Below are 18,630 nucleotides of genomic sequence, written 5' to 3'. Positions count from 1 at the left end.
AATATAATAAAACAAAAGATGCAATGTGGAACTATCTATACAGAGCCTTGAAGTAGAAATAAAGTACTCCAGGTGGGGGAATAAGGAATCTAATTAATGAATCTCAGAATTTTTTGCCAGGCAGAGAAGAATTAGAACATCTAGTGAACACATCAAACTAATAAGAGGCTGGTAAGGAACTTGTGACAAACTAAAGATAAATATCACATGACGAAGATCCAGAGGCATTCAAAAGAGGAAAAGGAATGCCTGAAAAAGCCATTTGGTTTCATAAGAGTCCAGAGGAATACATGTGACCATTTTTCACTACACTAAGAATAACATTAGGGAACAGCAAAGGACAGCTGATTTTGTTTTGTTTTGTTTTGTTTTTACCTTCCTAAAAAGTTCCAAAATGTTTCTAACTTCTCAACAGGTACAGAAAAATCATCAAAACAAATCACTCTTCCCATTCTTCCCTAGAAGGCTTATAAAGGAGAAAAATGCTCTTCTCTGATTTCTTCAGACATAGTCAAATGAAAAGATCCCAAAAATTTACAGTTTCTAACTGCTCTGAGAGGAATACACAAAGCCAATTCATAGCCACCCATAATGACAAAGAAACCCAGTGTGCAGAGAATACTTGCCAAGCGTCAAGACACTGGACATGAAATTATAATGACAATAACAACAGCTAATGTTATCTGGAAACTTACTAGCTGCAAAGCATTGTTATAAGGGATGCCCATGAACTTACAACTCTATGAAGTGCATGTTAGTTCTACTGTATGTGTTGACAGATGAGGATATTGAGGTACAAGGTCAGAAACTTGCCCACAGTACAACACGACTCAGAACTGGCAACACCAGGATTCAAATTCTGCATTCCAAATTCCACAGTCATTCTGCTGCCACACAATTTCAGTGGCTACTCATAATTCTGAAGAAGAACTTCCAGATTATGCTCTGTAATTCCACATGGGAAGAAGATGCTGCTGTGGAACAGTAGTGTATCTAGACTTTGAGGTAACTTCCAGTGCCAGCTGAGTTCTTGGGCAATTATATCAAAAGATATGTTACAGCCTCTCCACAGGCCTAGTCTGACTGACAGAATGTGGAATAATTTTAATGAAGCATAAGAATGGGTCTTTGTTCTTGGGGAAAACAGAGCAGGAAACAACCCCAACAGAAAAGGATGAAGAGAAACATCCTTTATGGAGCCCAGTGACTGTCACCAATTCCTTCTGAGAAGGTTTCCTTTACATATAAATATATATTCATATATTCAATTCATATATATAATTGATTATGCTATTAGAGTTGTCCCATTTTTTTTCTCCCCTTTATTATTCTCTGCCCTGCACCCCACTCCCAACAGCATCCCCCTCCTTAGTTCATATCCATGAGTCATACATATAAGTTCTTTGGCTTCTCCATTTCCTATACTGTTCTTAACGTGCCCCTGCCTATTTTGTACCAATTATTTATGCTGCTTATTCCCTGTACCTTTTCCCCAATTACTTCCCTTCCCCCACCCTTCTGATCTCCATTTCTGTAATTCTGCTCCTCTTCTAGCTGTTTGCTTAGTTTGTTTCTGTTTTTATTTTTAGGTTCAGGTGATGATAGTTGTGAGTTTGTTGTTTTACTGTTTACAGTTTTTTTATCTTCTTTTTCTTAGATAAGTGCCCTTAGCATTACATATAATAAGGGCTTGGTGATGAAATCCTTTAACCTGACCTTATCTGGGAAGCACTTTATCTGCCCTTCCATTCTAAATGATAACTTTGCTGAACAGAGTAATCTTAGATGCAGGTCCTTGCCTTTCATGACTTTGAAAACTTCTTGCCAGCTCCTTCTTGCCTGCAAGGTTTCTTTTGAGAAATCAGCTGATAGTCTTATGGGAACTCCTTTGTAGGTAACTCTCTCCTTTTCTCTCGATGCTTTTACGATTCTCTCCTTATCTTTAATTTTGGGTAATGTAATTATGATGTGCCTTGGTGTGTTTTCTTGGGTCCATCTTCTTGGGGACTCTCTTGAGCTTCCTGGATCTCCTGGACGTCTATTTCCTTGACCAGATTGGAGAAGCTCTCCATTATTTTTTCAAATAAGTTTTCAATTTCTTGCTCTTCCTCTCCTCCTTCTGGCACCCATATGATTCAGATGTTGGAACATTTAAAGCTGTCCCAGAGGTTCCTAAGCCTCTCCTCATTTTTTGGAATTCTTGTTTCTTCATTCTGTTCTGGTTGAATGTTTATTTCTTCCTTCTGCTCCTAATTGTGGATCTGAGTCCCCGTTTACTTCCCTTTACTGTTGGTTCCCTGTATATTTTTCTTTATTTCACTTTGCATAGCCTTCACTCTTTCCTCCATTTTGCAACCATACTCAACCATTTCAGTGAGCATCCAGATTACCAGTGTTTTGAAATGTGTGTCTAATAGGTTGGCTATCTGTTCATCACTTAGTTTTCTTTTTGGAGCTTTGATCTGTTCTTTCACTTGGGCCATATTTCTTTGTCTCGGTGTGCCTCTTATATTGGAAGGGGCGGAGCCTTAGGTACTCGCCAGGGTGGGGCAACCCAGGTTACTGAGTTGTGATGCTGCGTTTGGGGAAGGGGTCCGAGAGGAAACAATGCCGCTTGCTTGGCTCTCCAATAGCTTTCAGTCACTTCCCCTATTACCCACAAGCAAATTGGGCCCTTCTGGTGCTGATTCCTGGGTGGGTGGGTCTGTGTACATTCTGGGACCCTGTGGGTCTCTCCAACAAACTCTTCTGTGAGGCTGGGAGTTTCTCCGCCCCTGCAACCCTCACAGATTTTTACAGCCAGAGGTTTTGAGGCTTTCTTTTGCCACACTGGAACCCTGGATTGTGAGGTTTATCTTGTTCCCCAGCTGTTCCTCTGGGTTTATACACATGCAAATTTGGGACCCCCAGTCTGCCAAGCACCTCACCTGCCCAGCCCTCCAGCCGCCGCCTTGCTGCAAGTCCCCTCCACCCCAGCTGCCCATCTCTGCCCGTCCTACTGGTCTGAATGAATGTTTCTTCTTTAACTCCTTGGTTGTCGGACTTCCAGACAGTTTTATTTTCTAGCAGTTCTGGTTATTTTTTGTTTTTAAATTTATTGTTGTCCTTCTTCTGGTTGTGCAAGGAGGCAAAGTATATCTACCTATGCCTCCATCCTGGCCTGAAGTCCTGAGAAGGTTTCTAAGGATAACATCTGATAGGAAAAAAACAAGCCCTGACTGTCATTTCACGTCACATAAATGTTGTTTTATACTTCATGTGAGGGCTGTTGCATCTTGCTGTGTAATCTCATAAGATCAAACAAATCTTTCTCCCACATGTGTATATGCACTCACACTCACTCACACTTTGCATTTTGGTTTTAGTGGAAAAATGCTGTGCACTGGATAGGCCCAAAAGCCAAACAACAACTGTAGTTGTTGCCAGCCCTCTCCCAAACTTCAGTCACAAACACCTAAGCACTTTTGTCACATCTGAGGATATGTACTATTAGTTACTGGTCTTTAATTTGACTCACTTTTTTCTTTTAGGCCTGTTTTAAAAAGAAAAATTCTATCACTATTGTCAATGGAAAGCCAGCATGATGGCTCTAAACAAAGTAACCCTAAAAAGAAGGCTGAGCCTGAAACCTGCATGCTGTTTAAAGAGGAGAAGGAGGTTATTAGAGAGTATAATTTTGAACTGCATGATACTGTAATTTTTGTAGACCAAAGAAGGGGAAGCGTCAAGTCGAGGAACATGTATAAAGGACCCATGGACAAAGCCAACGGGGGTGGGGGAACCTGAATGTGGACGGTGGGGGTGAGTAGGCAGGGAAGAGTAATGGGGGGAAAATGAGGATAACTGTAACTGAATAACAATAAAAAAAGGAAAAAATTACAGAAAAAAATCAAATATTGGCAATTTCATTTAATTCAACTTAATATTATTAACACCAAACCAAGTCTTTACCCCAAAATCAGTAAGACATAAAAAGAATTTAAAGGAAAATAACTAAGCCTCTAGGCAACTGAAAGGAACTTAATGCTACAACTTTTAACACTTAAAATAATGTTTAGTACCTGCAATGATTCAAATCTCTCAATTTGTGAAACTCTGCTAAAAAAACAAAAGGAGATGTAGTGCTAGTTAGTGAAGACCACACTGGAAATGTGAAACCTGTGCTCCAGTACCTTTCAACTACCTAACAGCCATGTGACCTACCTGTGCCCCCAGCACCGACACTTAAGAAATGGTAAATACATGCTACACAAATGACCAGCCCCCAAGCTTTCATGTCTGCGAAAACAGGAAATATATCCCCCTCTTGATCTCCGGGGGTCCTTTAGAGGATCAAATGAGATGGATGACACAGAAGTCAGTATTTTCAAACCAGACAGTGCTGTCACAAGAAAGATCACCATTACAATACAGCAGTGACAAGGGTAAATTGTTGGGAATTTTAGCCGTCCTGTATTTATTCCACCTTCATAACAGCACCCAGGTGTCATTTTGAAGGCTTGTTTCTTCCTCCCTGGATACTACCTTGATGGGACGGCAAACCCAAATGGACATCTTTGCACTACACAAGTCATTGGGGTCCTAAGAAACTCCTTCAGCCAAATCCTCCTGCTGGTGGCCAGCAGGTGGCCAAGTGACCTGAGACTGAGCAATCAGGTGCTTCCTCCCAGGAATGTCACTCTTGAGCAGAATGAGAGAAAGTCAGAAAACTAGTGTTCACTCCAGCAGCAGGGCCTTAATTGGATCACCATTCCTGCTAGGAAATCATTTCTGGGCACTTATTTCCAGCTTATGAGTCTTTCAAAACTGCCTTGACTTCTTCCTGTTTCCAAACCTAGTCTGCCATCAATTCCATAAGATCACAATATCCTCAACTGGAACAGATTTCTGTTGCTTTTTACCAAAGAGCCCTGGCAGACATATCAGGGTACCAACCTTTCAAAGATTCCTACTGATGTTCATCCAACCACCTGAACTCTCTAGCTGCAATCACCAGCCAACACCTCAGAATCCTGCCTAAAACTTTTCCTAAGACAGTAAATAAATGTTAAGTGTATTCAAAGAAAATGCTTGGCCTTTTAAAAATCTCTTCCAGTTATCCATTACTTCTTAGTGGACACAGGGCTTAGATTCCCAAAAGAGAATGATGTGGAAGGAGACACAAGAAATTCCATTTTCCAAATGGGACTGAAAACTATGCCCAGAGTTACATGGAAAGAAATCCTCCATATTCAGTTGTTCCTTTGAGAGCCAAAAAAGAACAGCAACAAGGCCCACTAATTACTTTTACCTTTCTACTCTATTTGTAGTCTACTACTTGCATGGGTAGGTGTCACAGGCTGAGTAACAAGTATCCCAGCCAGACTTCTTCCTGAGGAGCAAGAACCTCTTTATATGAAATGAAATTAACATTCGTACATGTCTGGCATTTTTACATGCAGTGTGTGACTTAATCCGCACAACTGGCTAAGTAGACACCAATGTTTGGGTTTTCCCCCGTATCACCAAGCAATTCACCAAGCTGAATGTCCTACAATTCAACTCAATCCTGATACTATATACCTGGAAACAGCATCAGATCCCACAGGTAAAGGTCTCAATCCTACAAGGCTGCACCAGCCCCTGACTTCAGGCAACAGCTGTAACTCCAGGTTGTCACCTGTGCTTCTGACTAACCAGCTATTTATCTCAGAGGTTCCACAAGCTCCTCTTCGGGTTCCATTCATTTGCTATAGTGGCTCATATAACTCAGAGAAACATTTTACATACTAGATTGCCAGTTTACCTAAAAAGGATAAACTGAGGCCCTGGCCAGCATGGCTCAATTGGTTGGAGCATTGTCCCATGGACCAAAAAGGTTGTGAATTCAATCCCCAGTCAGGGCACATACCTACACTGTGGGTTCGATCGCCCAGTTGGGGCACATACAAGAGGCAACCAATTGATGTTTCTTTCTCACATTGATGTTTCTCTCTCCCTCTTCCTCTCTCTAAAAAGAAATGAAAATTTTTCCTCAGGTGAGGATAAAATTTTTAAAAAATGTTTTTAATTTTTAAAGGATATAACTCAGAAACAGCAAGATGGAAGAAATACATACAATGAAGTATTTGGGAAAGGGTGTGGAGCTATCATGCTCTCTCAGAGAAGGCCACTCTCCCAGCACCTCCAACTGCTCACCAACCCAGAAGCTCTACAAACCCTGTCCTTTTGGATTTTTATGGAGGCTTCATTACACAGGCATAACTGACTGAACCATTGGCCTCTGGCAACTGAACTCAACCTCCAGTCCCTCTTCCCTCCCCAGAGGTGAGGGTTTCTCCTGGCGACCAGCCTCTAACCTTTGGTGCTCTCCAAAAGTCACTTGACATCACGAAAGATACCTTTATGGATATCATCATTTTGACAACACCAGGAGTTTCAGGAGCTCAGTGCCAGAAATGGGAACAAAGAACAAATGTATGTCTTCTTATAAATCACAGTACCACAGTAGACCTAATTTTTGGGCTCAGAGAGGTGAAACAAGTGGCGCAGCAGAAAAAAAAGAAGAGCCAGGATTCAAAGCCAGGCCTTGACAGCCCGTGCACTCTTAGGCCAGCCTGCCCAGGGCAAGTCAACAGCCCACTGAAAGAAATGAAGCAATAAGTCAGGCTAATAATATAATGCCACAAACATACACTGAGAGCCTAATGTGTGACAGGCACAAAATGTTTGTGTAAAACGCTGAGAAGTAAAAAAAATGAAGAAGCTGCCCTCTGCCCACAAAGCACAAGCCTCGTGGTGGCACAGTTACTTAAACATTTGACTATGATACAATGTAATATACACACTCAGCCAGACCAGGAATCTTTGCTGAGCATCTTCTAGATGCTTCTAAGGAATGGGTATACATCAGTGACCATGACAGCACACAGACATGTGGGCTGGGAAAGTTCGCCAGCCCCAAGGGCACAAGCAACCCGGGACACCAGGGGCCCGGCAAACTGAGCCCTTCGCATGACCAGCTGCAGTGGTTTGGCAGTGCGCCCCAGCCCCAGGAGAGGGGGGAAGCTGCCGCAAGGCAAAGGAGGCGCTGGCCTCACAAGTGTGTGCTCCAGAGAGAGAGAGCCTAGAGCTGGAGAGATGGAGACCCATCCGTGTAGTAGCCTTGGACCCCAGAAGAGCAGATAAGAATGGAGGGGGGTCTCTGGGCATGGATTGGGATTTCAGTCTTTTTGGGAATAAGGAGATTTCTGTGTTTTGCACAAGAGAAAGGCTTGGAGCAGGGGAACTCCCTAAACTCCCCCAAATTGGGCACCATATTAATAAAAACATTTTCCTTCCCCACCAATTTCTGTTTTATACTTGTGTATGGCAGCAGGCAGCTGAATTCCATGTAGCCCTGTAACAACAGTATAAAATATGAAAAATATCAGGAAATGTAAAGATTTCCAATATTCTTAACTCCACCATTATCTCTGTTCATATTTTGGTATTTTTTTGCCAGAATTGTTTAACCCTGTAAAGGTTGTGGTCAAAAAAAATAGAGCATAGAACATATGTATCACACGCCCTTACAAAACACGTTATAACCTAACTGACTGCTTAAACATTATGGCTTAACATTAGTCACATACAAACATGTAGCTAGTCATGACCTTGAACCTATGCACCTGATGTACATAACAATATTTTTAAGTTTGTATCTCTCAGATCATGCACAACCTCCTCAGGGTTAACATAAATAGGATCACTCTGCATCCATATAATTTTGTATCCTGCTCTTGTGATTTTTACTAAATACATCATTTTAATTCTACATATCTACTTTCTGCTTAAAAAAAACTCTACATAGACATCAATTTAATGTCTATATAACATTCCACTCTACTGATGCACTACACTTTGTTAATCATTTCCCAATTGTCAAGCATTTAGATTTCCAAGTTTTCATCATTATGAATTTTCCCTGAAAATAGCTTTATGCAGAAAGTGTTTCTTTTTTTATTGATTTTTAGAGAGAGAGAAAGGAAGAAAAAACATCGATTTGTTGTTCCACTTACTTATACATTTGTTGATTGATTCTAGTATGTGCCCTAACAACTGAACCTGCAACCTTGGCATATTGAGACAATGCTCCTAACCAACTGAGCTACCCAGCCATGGCTGCAGAACGTATTTCAAGTAATTCCCTTATAATAGAGTCCAATAATAATTATGGGAAGCTGGAAATAATTTTAAGAGTAGTCACTGCATAGACATCTACAGATCACCCAAATTTAATCATTGCACCACTTGGCTGTGGAAATAGAGTACAGAAGCTGGTCATCTCTAGCCACCTTTTTGCTCTTGGCAATAAATGGTTTCAGAAGTGACGTATTTACCTGCTGTCAGAATCCGAGGCGATTTCCTTTCTCCCTCCAAAGCGGATCTGGCACTGCATGGAAAAAGAAGCCACTGAGATCAGCTGTTGGGATGGGAGACTCAAATGTCACAAAGCAGCCCACACAGGCCTCAGGGTCACTGGGGACAAAGGGCCAGAAACTCTGGGTGCTGAGTCAGAGTGTCCCCTGCCCTGGGTGTCAGCCCAGGACATAAGACAGTGGACATCCCAGCCTTCCAGCTGCCGCTTAAAGGAAGTCCTTATCTCCCACTTGTACAGAAGTGAGCTGTGTAGGAAAACAATGCTAAGAGGAAAACAGAAGCACACAGCTTCTGCACATTATCTAGGAAACTTCTGTGTGTCAGCAGCTGGCGATGTGTAACACAGGGCTCTTAATAGGCAATAATTAAAACTTCCACAAATCAGCCATGATGGGTCTCTTTTGACAAGGCCCAAAGTTGTTATATGACTGGCTAGAAAATTATGACAACATAAATCATACTTCAAACAAGTCATCTGGTTGTCCTGAGTGACAATTTACCCAGGGTGGGTACAAACAAAAACAAACTATTCTCCTTTTTTTAAATTGTGATAAATAGAGAAAACATAAAATTACCAGTTTAACCATTTCTAGTTACACAATTCAATTCACAATACTGTGCAACCATCACCACTTTCCACTACTCTCTTTTAAAAGATATAAAACCTCCAAAGTGGGTAGAAGACTTACAAGATTTCTGAACTTATTATCTAAAAGACCATATAGTTATATAAAATTTTAAATGATAACACTTGTCAAAACTTATAGAACTGCACATTCAAAATTGGTATATTTTACTGTATGAAAACTATATCTCAAAAAAGTTGACTTTTAAAAGGCTCATATATACAACCCTTTTGCCCCCCAAAATAATAATAACAACAACAATAATGGCAGATCTGGGCATAAGCTCCAATGTATTTCTGTTTAACTGCTAACTTAAAGTAGTTCCACTTGCCTCCTAATCTTCTTGTCATATTTTCCATTTCTGGAGCAAAAAAAAGACGAAATGAATAATGTAAGCTCCTAATTTACAGTGGACCAGGAAATGGCCATGCCTTTACCTACTTTAACGAATGCAATTCCCTCAACATCACTGTGAAGATCAGTGACCAGATTACAGAGAAGAATGCCCAGAGAGGCTAAATGAGTTGTGCAAGCACACATAGCTGGGAAGAAATGAAGCTGGCCTTTGACGCCAGCTACACTTGAGCCTGTGTTGTTTCCGCCATAACAGGACACCTCACCGCTTGGGTGGATGCAAAAGTTTTTGAGCTCACATAACACCTAACACGCACCTTTATTAAAGTATGTATCTCCTATCTCCCTATATACATACATGTACATAATTGTCAGTCATTCCTTCTGAAATGTGAGCTACCTTGAACTCCCAGGGCCAGATCCTAGCTCTGCTATTTATTAACTATGACACCTAAAGAAAGTTATTGGACCTTTCTGAGTTTCCGTTTCTTTAGCAGTAAAATGGAAATAATTGTAGGAACTATCTCACAGGGTGGTTGGAAGGATTAAATGTAAAATATTTGGATATAAAGCAGAGTGCCCAGCACATGATGAATGTGCAATAAATGATGCATATCTGGTACATGCAGGCAAGCAAACTTATGCCAGCTCATGTCAAAGCTCACGTGCCACCCAGCCAAAAGCCGGGCATCAGAACAGTATCAACCAATCAGATCAGAGCCCACCTGGAGGATCCCTACCATTGTTCCTGGGTTTAGTTCATTCTTCCTCATCTCTGTTCTTATGCTCATAAGGTCCTAACCCCAATCACCACCTTAGCACCCATAAGAGTTGCCCTAAAACACAACTGCTTGGAAATAAGACTTTGAAACACACATCAATGCCCTTCTCAAAGGGACATCACTGAAGGACGGGGTCCTCCAGAGGGCTTTAGAAAGTCAGGACACAAGAACGCTTCTGTCCCTACCTCTGATAGCCTTCCCTGCTCTATCATTTTCTGGGAGAAACTATTGGCCTCACTGTTCCCAGATACAAAGTGAGGATAAGTCTGTTTAGATAGACAGAAATGACTTTTACATTAATTATCTGACACTATTACTTGATCTCAAGGTCAAACGTGACCATTCCTCTTACCTGTTTCACTGCATCCAGCAGTCGCTCCAGCAAAAATTGTCTTTTCATGTCATTGTTCTGTGATCCTAAAATGCAACAAGGCTTAATTAGTTCTGCTTGACATTAGCCTTCTATTAAGACTTTCTGACATATAGTGTATCACTGTCCCCAATTAGTATCAGGCTACTCTTTCATAAAATCACTAACAAGACCAGGCACCAATAATCTACATCATTACAATGAAGTTTGACCATTTCCCTATTACTGCAACACGGAACAATCTAGTCTAGAGTTTCTCAACCTTGGTACTACTGACATTTGGGCCAGATGGTGGGGGCTACCGTATGAATTGTAGGATGTCTAGCAGCATCTCTGGCCTCCATCCAGTAGGATACCATTAGCACACATGCATGTACACACACACACACACACACACATACACACACACACTATTGTACCAACAAAAATGTCTCTAGATGTCCTCTGGGGAACAAAATTGCCCCCAGTTGACAACCAATATTCTAACTTAAAATATATGAGAGTAAGATTCCTAGTGCACAGGCTGACCTCACCATCATCTCCAACATCCCTTTCCTCAGCCACTGCAATACAAGCTGAAAACCTAATTGCACCTTTTCTAAGCTTTTCTTATAAGGCTGACCATAAGAAGTTCTAGCTAATGAGATGTAAGCAGAAGTGCACCAGGAGGGTCCTGGGAAAATTATGCCATCCTGAAAAGAGCAGATATTAATGACTTCATTCCTCCTTCCATCCTTCATCCCTCAATCATAAACACATTGGGTGAAGCTGAGCAGCATCTTCCTAACAGGAAGCAACAAGCCTGGAGGGAAAGCCAAGAAAATCACAAAGACATCAGCCCTGATGTCATTTTGCTGTTGAACCAATACTGGAAATCTACTGCCTCTGACAGAGGAAATAACTCCCTTTGTGCAAAACACTACATCTGGGCTGTTACTCGCAGCCAAAAGCTTTCCCAACTGATACACATGGCATATACTGGACTTCTACTTAAAGAGGGTCTGGGGCAAAGACACTTCGAAGTACTGGGCAGAACACTGTCAGAGATACATCTGATGCTCCACAAGAGGCCCACTGACTACCACCAACAGAGACATAGCTACGTATTATGATGTACCACGCACGGAACACAGTTGTTTCAAAGGAGACTCAGATTCAGAGTTACCAGAGCAGATGTTCCACACCATGAGTCTTGCACTGTCACCAAGCTGCCTCTTTCCTGGGCAACTCAACATGGGCTTCACCCGGGAGGACCTGGTACCTCGCCTCAGAAATGGTCAGTGATTAATCCGAGTCATGCCAGGGCTGTCCAGCTGGTAACAACTGTGGCCTTGTGTTGAGCACTTCCTGCATGTGAGACACTCATCTGAGTACTCTGCATGCATTATGTCATATAATTTTCACAAACACCCCGCGAACTAGGCATTAGGATCCCCATAGCATAGATGGGGAAAATGAAGCTCAGAGAGGACCAACAACTGTGTGTATTGATTCATTCAGTATTTATTTAACTTTAGCTATGTACCAGGTAATGTTCTAAGGGCTAGGGACACAGGAGTTAAATGGTACAAAAAAGCCATCTTCTCATGAAGTACAATTCTATTCAGAAGAAACAAATAGAACCTAAGTAAACAACTAAATGAGATGATGTTAGAGTCTCATAGCATGAAGAAAAATCAAATGGGCTGATGAGAGAGGGAGGAAGCAAGAGGGCCATGTTAACCAGGCAGTCATGGAAGGCCTTTCTGCACAGGTGTCAGTGAGCTGAGCCCTTTATAAAGAGAAGGGGCAGCCATGACAAGATATGGAGACCAGGGTTCCAGGTAGAGCAAACAGCCTGGGTGGGAACCCAGGAGACAGGAACACACTTGGCCTCTCGGGTCTTCCAGGTCCAGAAGAAAGCCTGCTGTGATTTCAGCAAAAAGCAAAACAGGGGAAGTAAACATCAAAGAGGCAGGCAGGGGCCAATCACAAAGGGTCTTATGGACCACGATAAAAGGTTTAGCTTTTGTTCTGATTTGAATACTAACTGGTATAACTGTGACCTTGACTCAAGACCACACCCTTCAAATGCTCGTGCTAGAAATACCACCACACAAGGCTCTTTCCTCACTCCAGGCCTGGAGATAAAACCAGTTGGTAGATGCTCCATGGACACACAGTAACACAGCTGACTTCCCAAATGTTGCCGCTGTTATTTTATTGGAAGACGTTTTGAGAAAGGACATCCTACACATCGCTCCCACTAGACAAGAAGCCTTCTTGGAGTGTCACTAGTGATGGAGGCCCCACCCCCACCCAAGGCCCTCAAACATCTCCCTTGACACCTATGTCTACCAATAAATCCTGCTCTTTGTTTAGCAGAAAGTTTAGCTTCTGTTCTTCTCTAACACCAGAATAGAGAAGTCAGGCTTTCTTTCTTCCTTTTCCCAAGTATTGTACCCAACAACTCTACTCGCCTTTGGGCAATGTCAGTTGGAAACCTGACAAAGTTTTCCTCCCTGGAATGCCATTGCTGTTTTTTTCTGATCATAAATGTAATTTATGTAATAGAACTACCATATGACCCAGCAATTCCACTTCTGGATATATACCAAAAAGAACTGAAAGCAGGGTCTTGAAGAGAAATTTCACACCCATGTTCATAGCCACATTGTTCACAGTAGGTAAAATATGAAAACAATGCAAGTGCCCATCAACAAGTGAATGGATAAGCAAAATGTAGTATATCAAACAATGGAATATTATTCAGCCTTAAAAAAGAAGGAAACTGCAATATGCTACCACATGGATGAACACTGAGCACATTATAAGTGAAGTAAACCAGACACAAAAAGAGAAATACTTTATAATTCCACTTCTTTGAAATACTTAGAGTAGTTAAATTCATAGAAAAAAGTATAATAGTGGTTGCCAAGGGCTGGGGAGAGGGAGGAATGGGGAGTTATTTTTTAATAGGAATAGAGTTTCAGTTTTGCAACAGAAAGAGTTAAAGGGGGTGGATGGTGGTGATGGTTGCACAACAATGTGAATATATTTAATACCACTGAACTATGCACTTAAAAATTATTAAGATGGCCCTGGCTGGTGTGGCTCAGTTGGTTAAGAGTGTCATCCTATAAACAAAAATGTCAAGGGTTTGATTCCTGGTCAGGGCACATCCTAGGTTGCAAGTTCAGTCCCCAGCTGGGGTACATACGAGGGGCAACCTATCAATCCATGTTTCTCTCCCTCTCTCTCTCTCTCTCTCGCTTCCCCTCTCTCTAAAATCAATAAGCATGTCCTCAGGTAAAGATTTTTTTAAATGATTAAGATGCTAAATCCTACGTTATTTACCACAATAAAAAAAAAGTAATTCATAAATTCATGCAAAACAAATATAATAATAACAAATCAGGAAAAAATGTACAAAGAAAATAAAAATCTCCATCATCTCACTCACTACTGATAATTTTTAGTGCAGTAATTCTCAAGCTTTCAGGTGCACACAAATCCCCTGAAATGTTGTCAAAAGGCAGATTCTGATTCAGCAGGTCTGGGGTGGGGCCTGAGGTTCTGCATTTCTCACAAACTCCAAGGTGACACTGATGTTGCTGTTCCACCTACTGACATCTGAATAGCAAGAATTTAGCACCTACCTTTAATGACATGCACAACTGTCCTAGATCTTTTCTACAGTATCTTGCCACACCGATGCTTTTTCTAAATGAGATATCAACAGCCTCCTCCTCTGCCTTACCTTGCCATGTCTCTCAGTAGGAAGAAAAGCATGTTCTCTACAGAAAAACAACCTGAGGTTGCACTGGTCTCAGTCCACCACTCCCCCTCTCTGGCTGCCATCCCTCTACATGAGAAAAGTGCACTTGAATGAGACAACCGTGGCCTCAGAAGTGGTACCTGGGGCTATCCTAGCCCTGAATGAGTGTTAAGAGAACGGGTCTCACAGAGTAGAGGGAGAACAGGCAGCCTTGGAAGCACTTATCAACTACAGGGAGTGCCAAAAAGACCTATGGCTGTGAGTAGTGGAAGGAACACTAGAGGGAAGTCACAAGGCATCATGAGTCCTCATCCTGGCCAGGCTGCTTACCGGTCATGTGACAGGGACAGTCACTTCCCTTCCTAGGCACTGGTTTCTGCATGAGCTCATGCTCTCCTAACTCCGCAGTCTACCAATGTGAGGCCTCTCTGGAGCCAGGCAGACAGAGCAATCAATGCCACCGCTCTCTCTTATCTTCTCCCAGCGACAAAGAGGAGAACATAGCACCCCTGCCAGGGCCAAGAAGAATCCTCCAGTCTCAAACTGATGCCCACCAACTGAGCCTCAGGTGAGGGCTAAGCCATGAAGTGACTGACATTTCAGCCTTCCCTCCTTGACAAAGGAAAGGTGGCTCCATTCACCAGAGCATTGAGGCCCAGAAAGGTCAAGATCTTCACCGAGGGCCAGCCCCACAGAAAGTGTTCAAGGACAGATTCAGTTTCAAGTCCACTGGTTCCTGGTTCAATCATCTCTAAATCCTGCTCACTCTCAACCCTCAAACAAACCTGCAGTTACAGCCTCACTGCTGGTTGAGAAATGATTCCTCTGTGAAACCCTAGCCTTCCTGCTTCCTTCCTTCCTTCTCCAAGCGCAGCCTTCAGTCAACACTATCAACCAAAGAAGCCAGAACAAGCTTCTTTTTAATTTCTTGTGCGATCACCATTAATATGAAAATAAAATACATAAAGCCACCTCAGGAAATACTGCCAAGTGTCCACAAGCCTGTCAGAGAAATACAGCAATCCCCTAGGACTCTAAGTCAGAAATCACATGTGCATGTGCAAATCACTCACCTGGTTCAGGTACATCCCTGCTGTCTTGAATGTTTAAAATCCTTAGGACTCTACATTAATTCTTACTGTAAACCTCCAAGGATTAAGAATGTGATAGCCTAGGTTCAAATCCTACACCACCAGCTAAGTGACCATGGGCAAGTTACTTAAACTCTCTGTACCTCCTAGGTCTGTTAAATGAGTGAATGTTTTTTGTGCACCTACAACAGTGCCAAATATATACCAAGCACTTTATACATGTGTTATGATTATTATTGTTGTAGTTGGTGTAAGACTTCTGGCTCTAACAATTATTTTCTTTTTAAAAAAATATGTTTATTGATTTGAGAGAGAGACATCAATTGGTTGCCTCCCATATGCACCCCAACTGGGGACTGGACCCGCAACCTAGGTATGTGCCCTGACTGGGAACCAAACCCCTAACCTTTCAGTATATGAGACAACGCTCCAACCAACCAAGCCACACTGGCAAGGATAACAATTATTTTCAACTGCTACCTTCTCTCCAAAGCACAAACAAAGCAATTTAATCTAGGCCTGTGTGTTCACTGCCCTGGGGGATAAGAGGTAAAAAGGGTCCATGACATCTGGGGAGGGGAAAACGAGCAAGATGCACCCGGCACTCTATGTATAGTCCTTCTCTAATCCTTGCAACAACCCTGAAGGCCAAGGTAAACATGGTTCCCACTCACAAAGGAGTGAGGTCATTTGATCAAGGCCATACACACACTTCAATAGTGGGGTTTCCCTGCCTCTCCATGCAATGGCAGAGTAAAGTCAGACCAGGCACTACGGTAGTCTAAGGCTAATCCTTGCAATGCACTAAGTAGGTATAAGGGAGAAAAGTAAAAGAAAGCAACATTCTCTGGGTGCCCACTGCATGCCAGGAATTCACACAGCAAAGCAAGTGCTACGTCACAGGCTGAGACCCTTGTCTACCTGACTCGTAGGCCAGTACTCCTTCCACATGCCACACTGCCATTCTGTTGGGGGGCCAAGGGAAGTGTACTGAAAAGGGGGAACTTGTGCTGTGCTTTAAAAACTGGGAAGGACCAGAATAAGTAAATCCATACAGATAGAACATAACTGATTAATGGACCCAGGGTTTCCTTTTAGGGTGATGACAATGTTTTGGAAGTAGATAGAGGTTGTGATTGCATGTCATTGCAAACGTACTAAATGCCACTGAGTTGTTCACTTTTAAATGGTTAATTATTTTTTATAATTGTTAAATTTATAACTTAATAATTGTTCACTGTTAACTGTATTAAAACCATAAATAGTTTTATGCTATGTAAATTTCACCTTAATAAAAAATGATTTTTATGGGAAGGGCTGTAACAGGTAGTTATTAGCCCAGAGCATCTTCCAAGCCAAAGGAACAACTACATTAGGATTCTACAAAGGGTGGGTGAGGCACCCAGCCCCACACTGAACAACAAAGTAGACAAGCCACCCCACGCTCACTTCCCTTTCATACTTCTGACTATACTGAGGGAATAGTCTGTCTGACACTAGGAGGTCCTTAACCGGCATCAGACAGGCTCCTGACAGGAAACAACAGGCACACTCAAACAAGGATAGTTCAAGGAGGTTCTTATAAGGGGCTCTACTGAAGAATGGGTATAGCTAAGCAATTCTTAATCAGGGTGACTTCACCCCAAGTCCTGAGGGACAGTTGGCAATATCTGGAGACATTTTTGGCACAACTGGAGGATGTTTTTGGCATCTGGTAGGTAGAGATCAGGGATGATGCTAAACATCCTACAATGCACAGAACAGCCCCGACAACAGAGAATTATCTAGCCTAAAATGTCAAGAGTGCCACAACTAGGAAACTCTGCCCTAAAGTAGGTTTGATTATCCTATTTCACAGATGATGAGACAGGCTCCAAGAGACTAAACAACAAACCCCCTCCACTGTGCTCTAACTCTCATCTCCTCTCATCTGCTCAGGGACATACTCCAGGCAACTGTCCCTTTTTCCCACACTTTCAACTTTTTTGGTTTTTGCTCATCTATGAAATTCCTACAGCATACAAGGATATTGTAATATCTCCCCAAATTTAATGTTAGCCATGCCTCGTTCCCACATGCCCTTCCAGCTGCAACTCCATTTCTCTGCTGCCCTGTCCAGCACAGCTCTTCCCTCTGAGAGCCATCCATTCTTGCCACCATTACCATTCCGAGACCTGGCCCCATGCACTTGTGCGCCCACCCCCTTCACCCTGCACTGAATTAACTACACAGTGGCCATAACATCTGGAAGCACAGGTGAATACTCTAAGTTGAGACTCACTGATTTTACAGAACAAACAGCTGACACACTCACTGATATATGTGATTTTTTTCAATGCACCCTGCAGAGTTGCAATTAACCAGGCATTTCTAACAGGCCCTACATAATCTCGTGCACTCTCTCAGATGGTTGTCTCTGGTTTTTACTGAGTAAACCTGCACCTTCAATGTACTAAACAACAGTGGTCAGCAAACTTCTCCTGTAAAGGGCCAGGTTGTGAATATTCTTAGCCGTTGTGTTCATACAGTCACTGTTACAACTACTGAGCTCTGCTCTTGAGTCTCAAAAGCAGCCATAAACAATACATTAATGAATCAGTATGGCTGTTTACAAAAACCGGCCTTGGGCTGGATATACCCCACAGGCCAGCATGCAGACCATTGCCTTAGCAGAACTAATGTGTGGGGGTGGGAGACGGGGAGTGGAGGGGGATAAAAATTAAAACAATGGTGTTACCTTTCCAGACTTAATAGCAACCCTGAAGCAAGACAGTTATTTATTAGGTGTCCCCAGCAGGCTATAGACCAGGCCCTACCTTAGTCATGCTCCCATCTTCCCTCACCCTATAACCAACACCTCACATCAGAGCTTTGTAGGGGACAGATATATCATCACCTTTTGACACTGGTGGAATTTATACTCAGTCATATTTGCAAGCATCTGGGATGCTTGACACTCAACCCAGTGGAGAGTTTAGTGCTGTTGTTTTTGCTGTTTAAGTTCCACTACTATTTCAAATTAAGAGATAGAAAGCAGAAGTGAAGGAGGCGGGGAACAGAAAGGGTTGCAAGATAGACCAGAGGCCTGCACGTTCAGAGACAAAGATCAAACCCCTCCAATCCTACAGGGTCAGGTGGATCCTGTAAATGCAAATGAGCGGAGTGCAGGGAAGGCAGTGAAGAGGGTGAGACGAGACTGCAGGGACCAAGGCAGGAGCCCCTTTAGATAGGGCAGCGGCTACTCCGCTCT

At 42.5% G+C, this 18,630-nt stretch overlaps 1 protein-coding gene across 1 annotated transcript in view; it reads right to left on the bottom strand.

Annotated features, from left to right (window-relative positions):
* Positions 1–18,630, bottom strand: part of SNX29 (sorting nexin 29) — a 547,242-nt gene that overhangs the window by 516,210 nt on the left and 12,402 nt on the right. The window contains exons 2-3 of the mRNA XM_054589590.1: positions 10,515–10,579; positions 8,361–8,413 (exon numbers count right to left, since the gene is read on the bottom strand). Of these exons, the coding sequence (XP_054445565.1) occupies positions 8,361–8,413; positions 10,515–10,579 (118 nt within the window). The remainder of the gene's footprint in view (positions 1–8,360; positions 8,414–10,514; positions 10,580–18,630) is intronic.

This window comes from Pteronotus mesoamericanus, unplaced genomic scaffold (assembly GCF_021234165.1).
Source record: "Pteronotus mesoamericanus isolate MK-2021 breed Mesoamerican mustached bat unplaced genomic scaffold, CSHL_Meso_final scaffold_167, whole genome shotgun sequence".
NCBI lineage: Eukaryota > Metazoa > Chordata > Mammalia > Chiroptera > Mormoopidae > Pteronotus > Pteronotus mesoamericanus.
The sequence above is the reverse complement of the archived record's forward strand: the minus strand, read 5'-3'. Positions and strand labels throughout refer to the sequence as shown.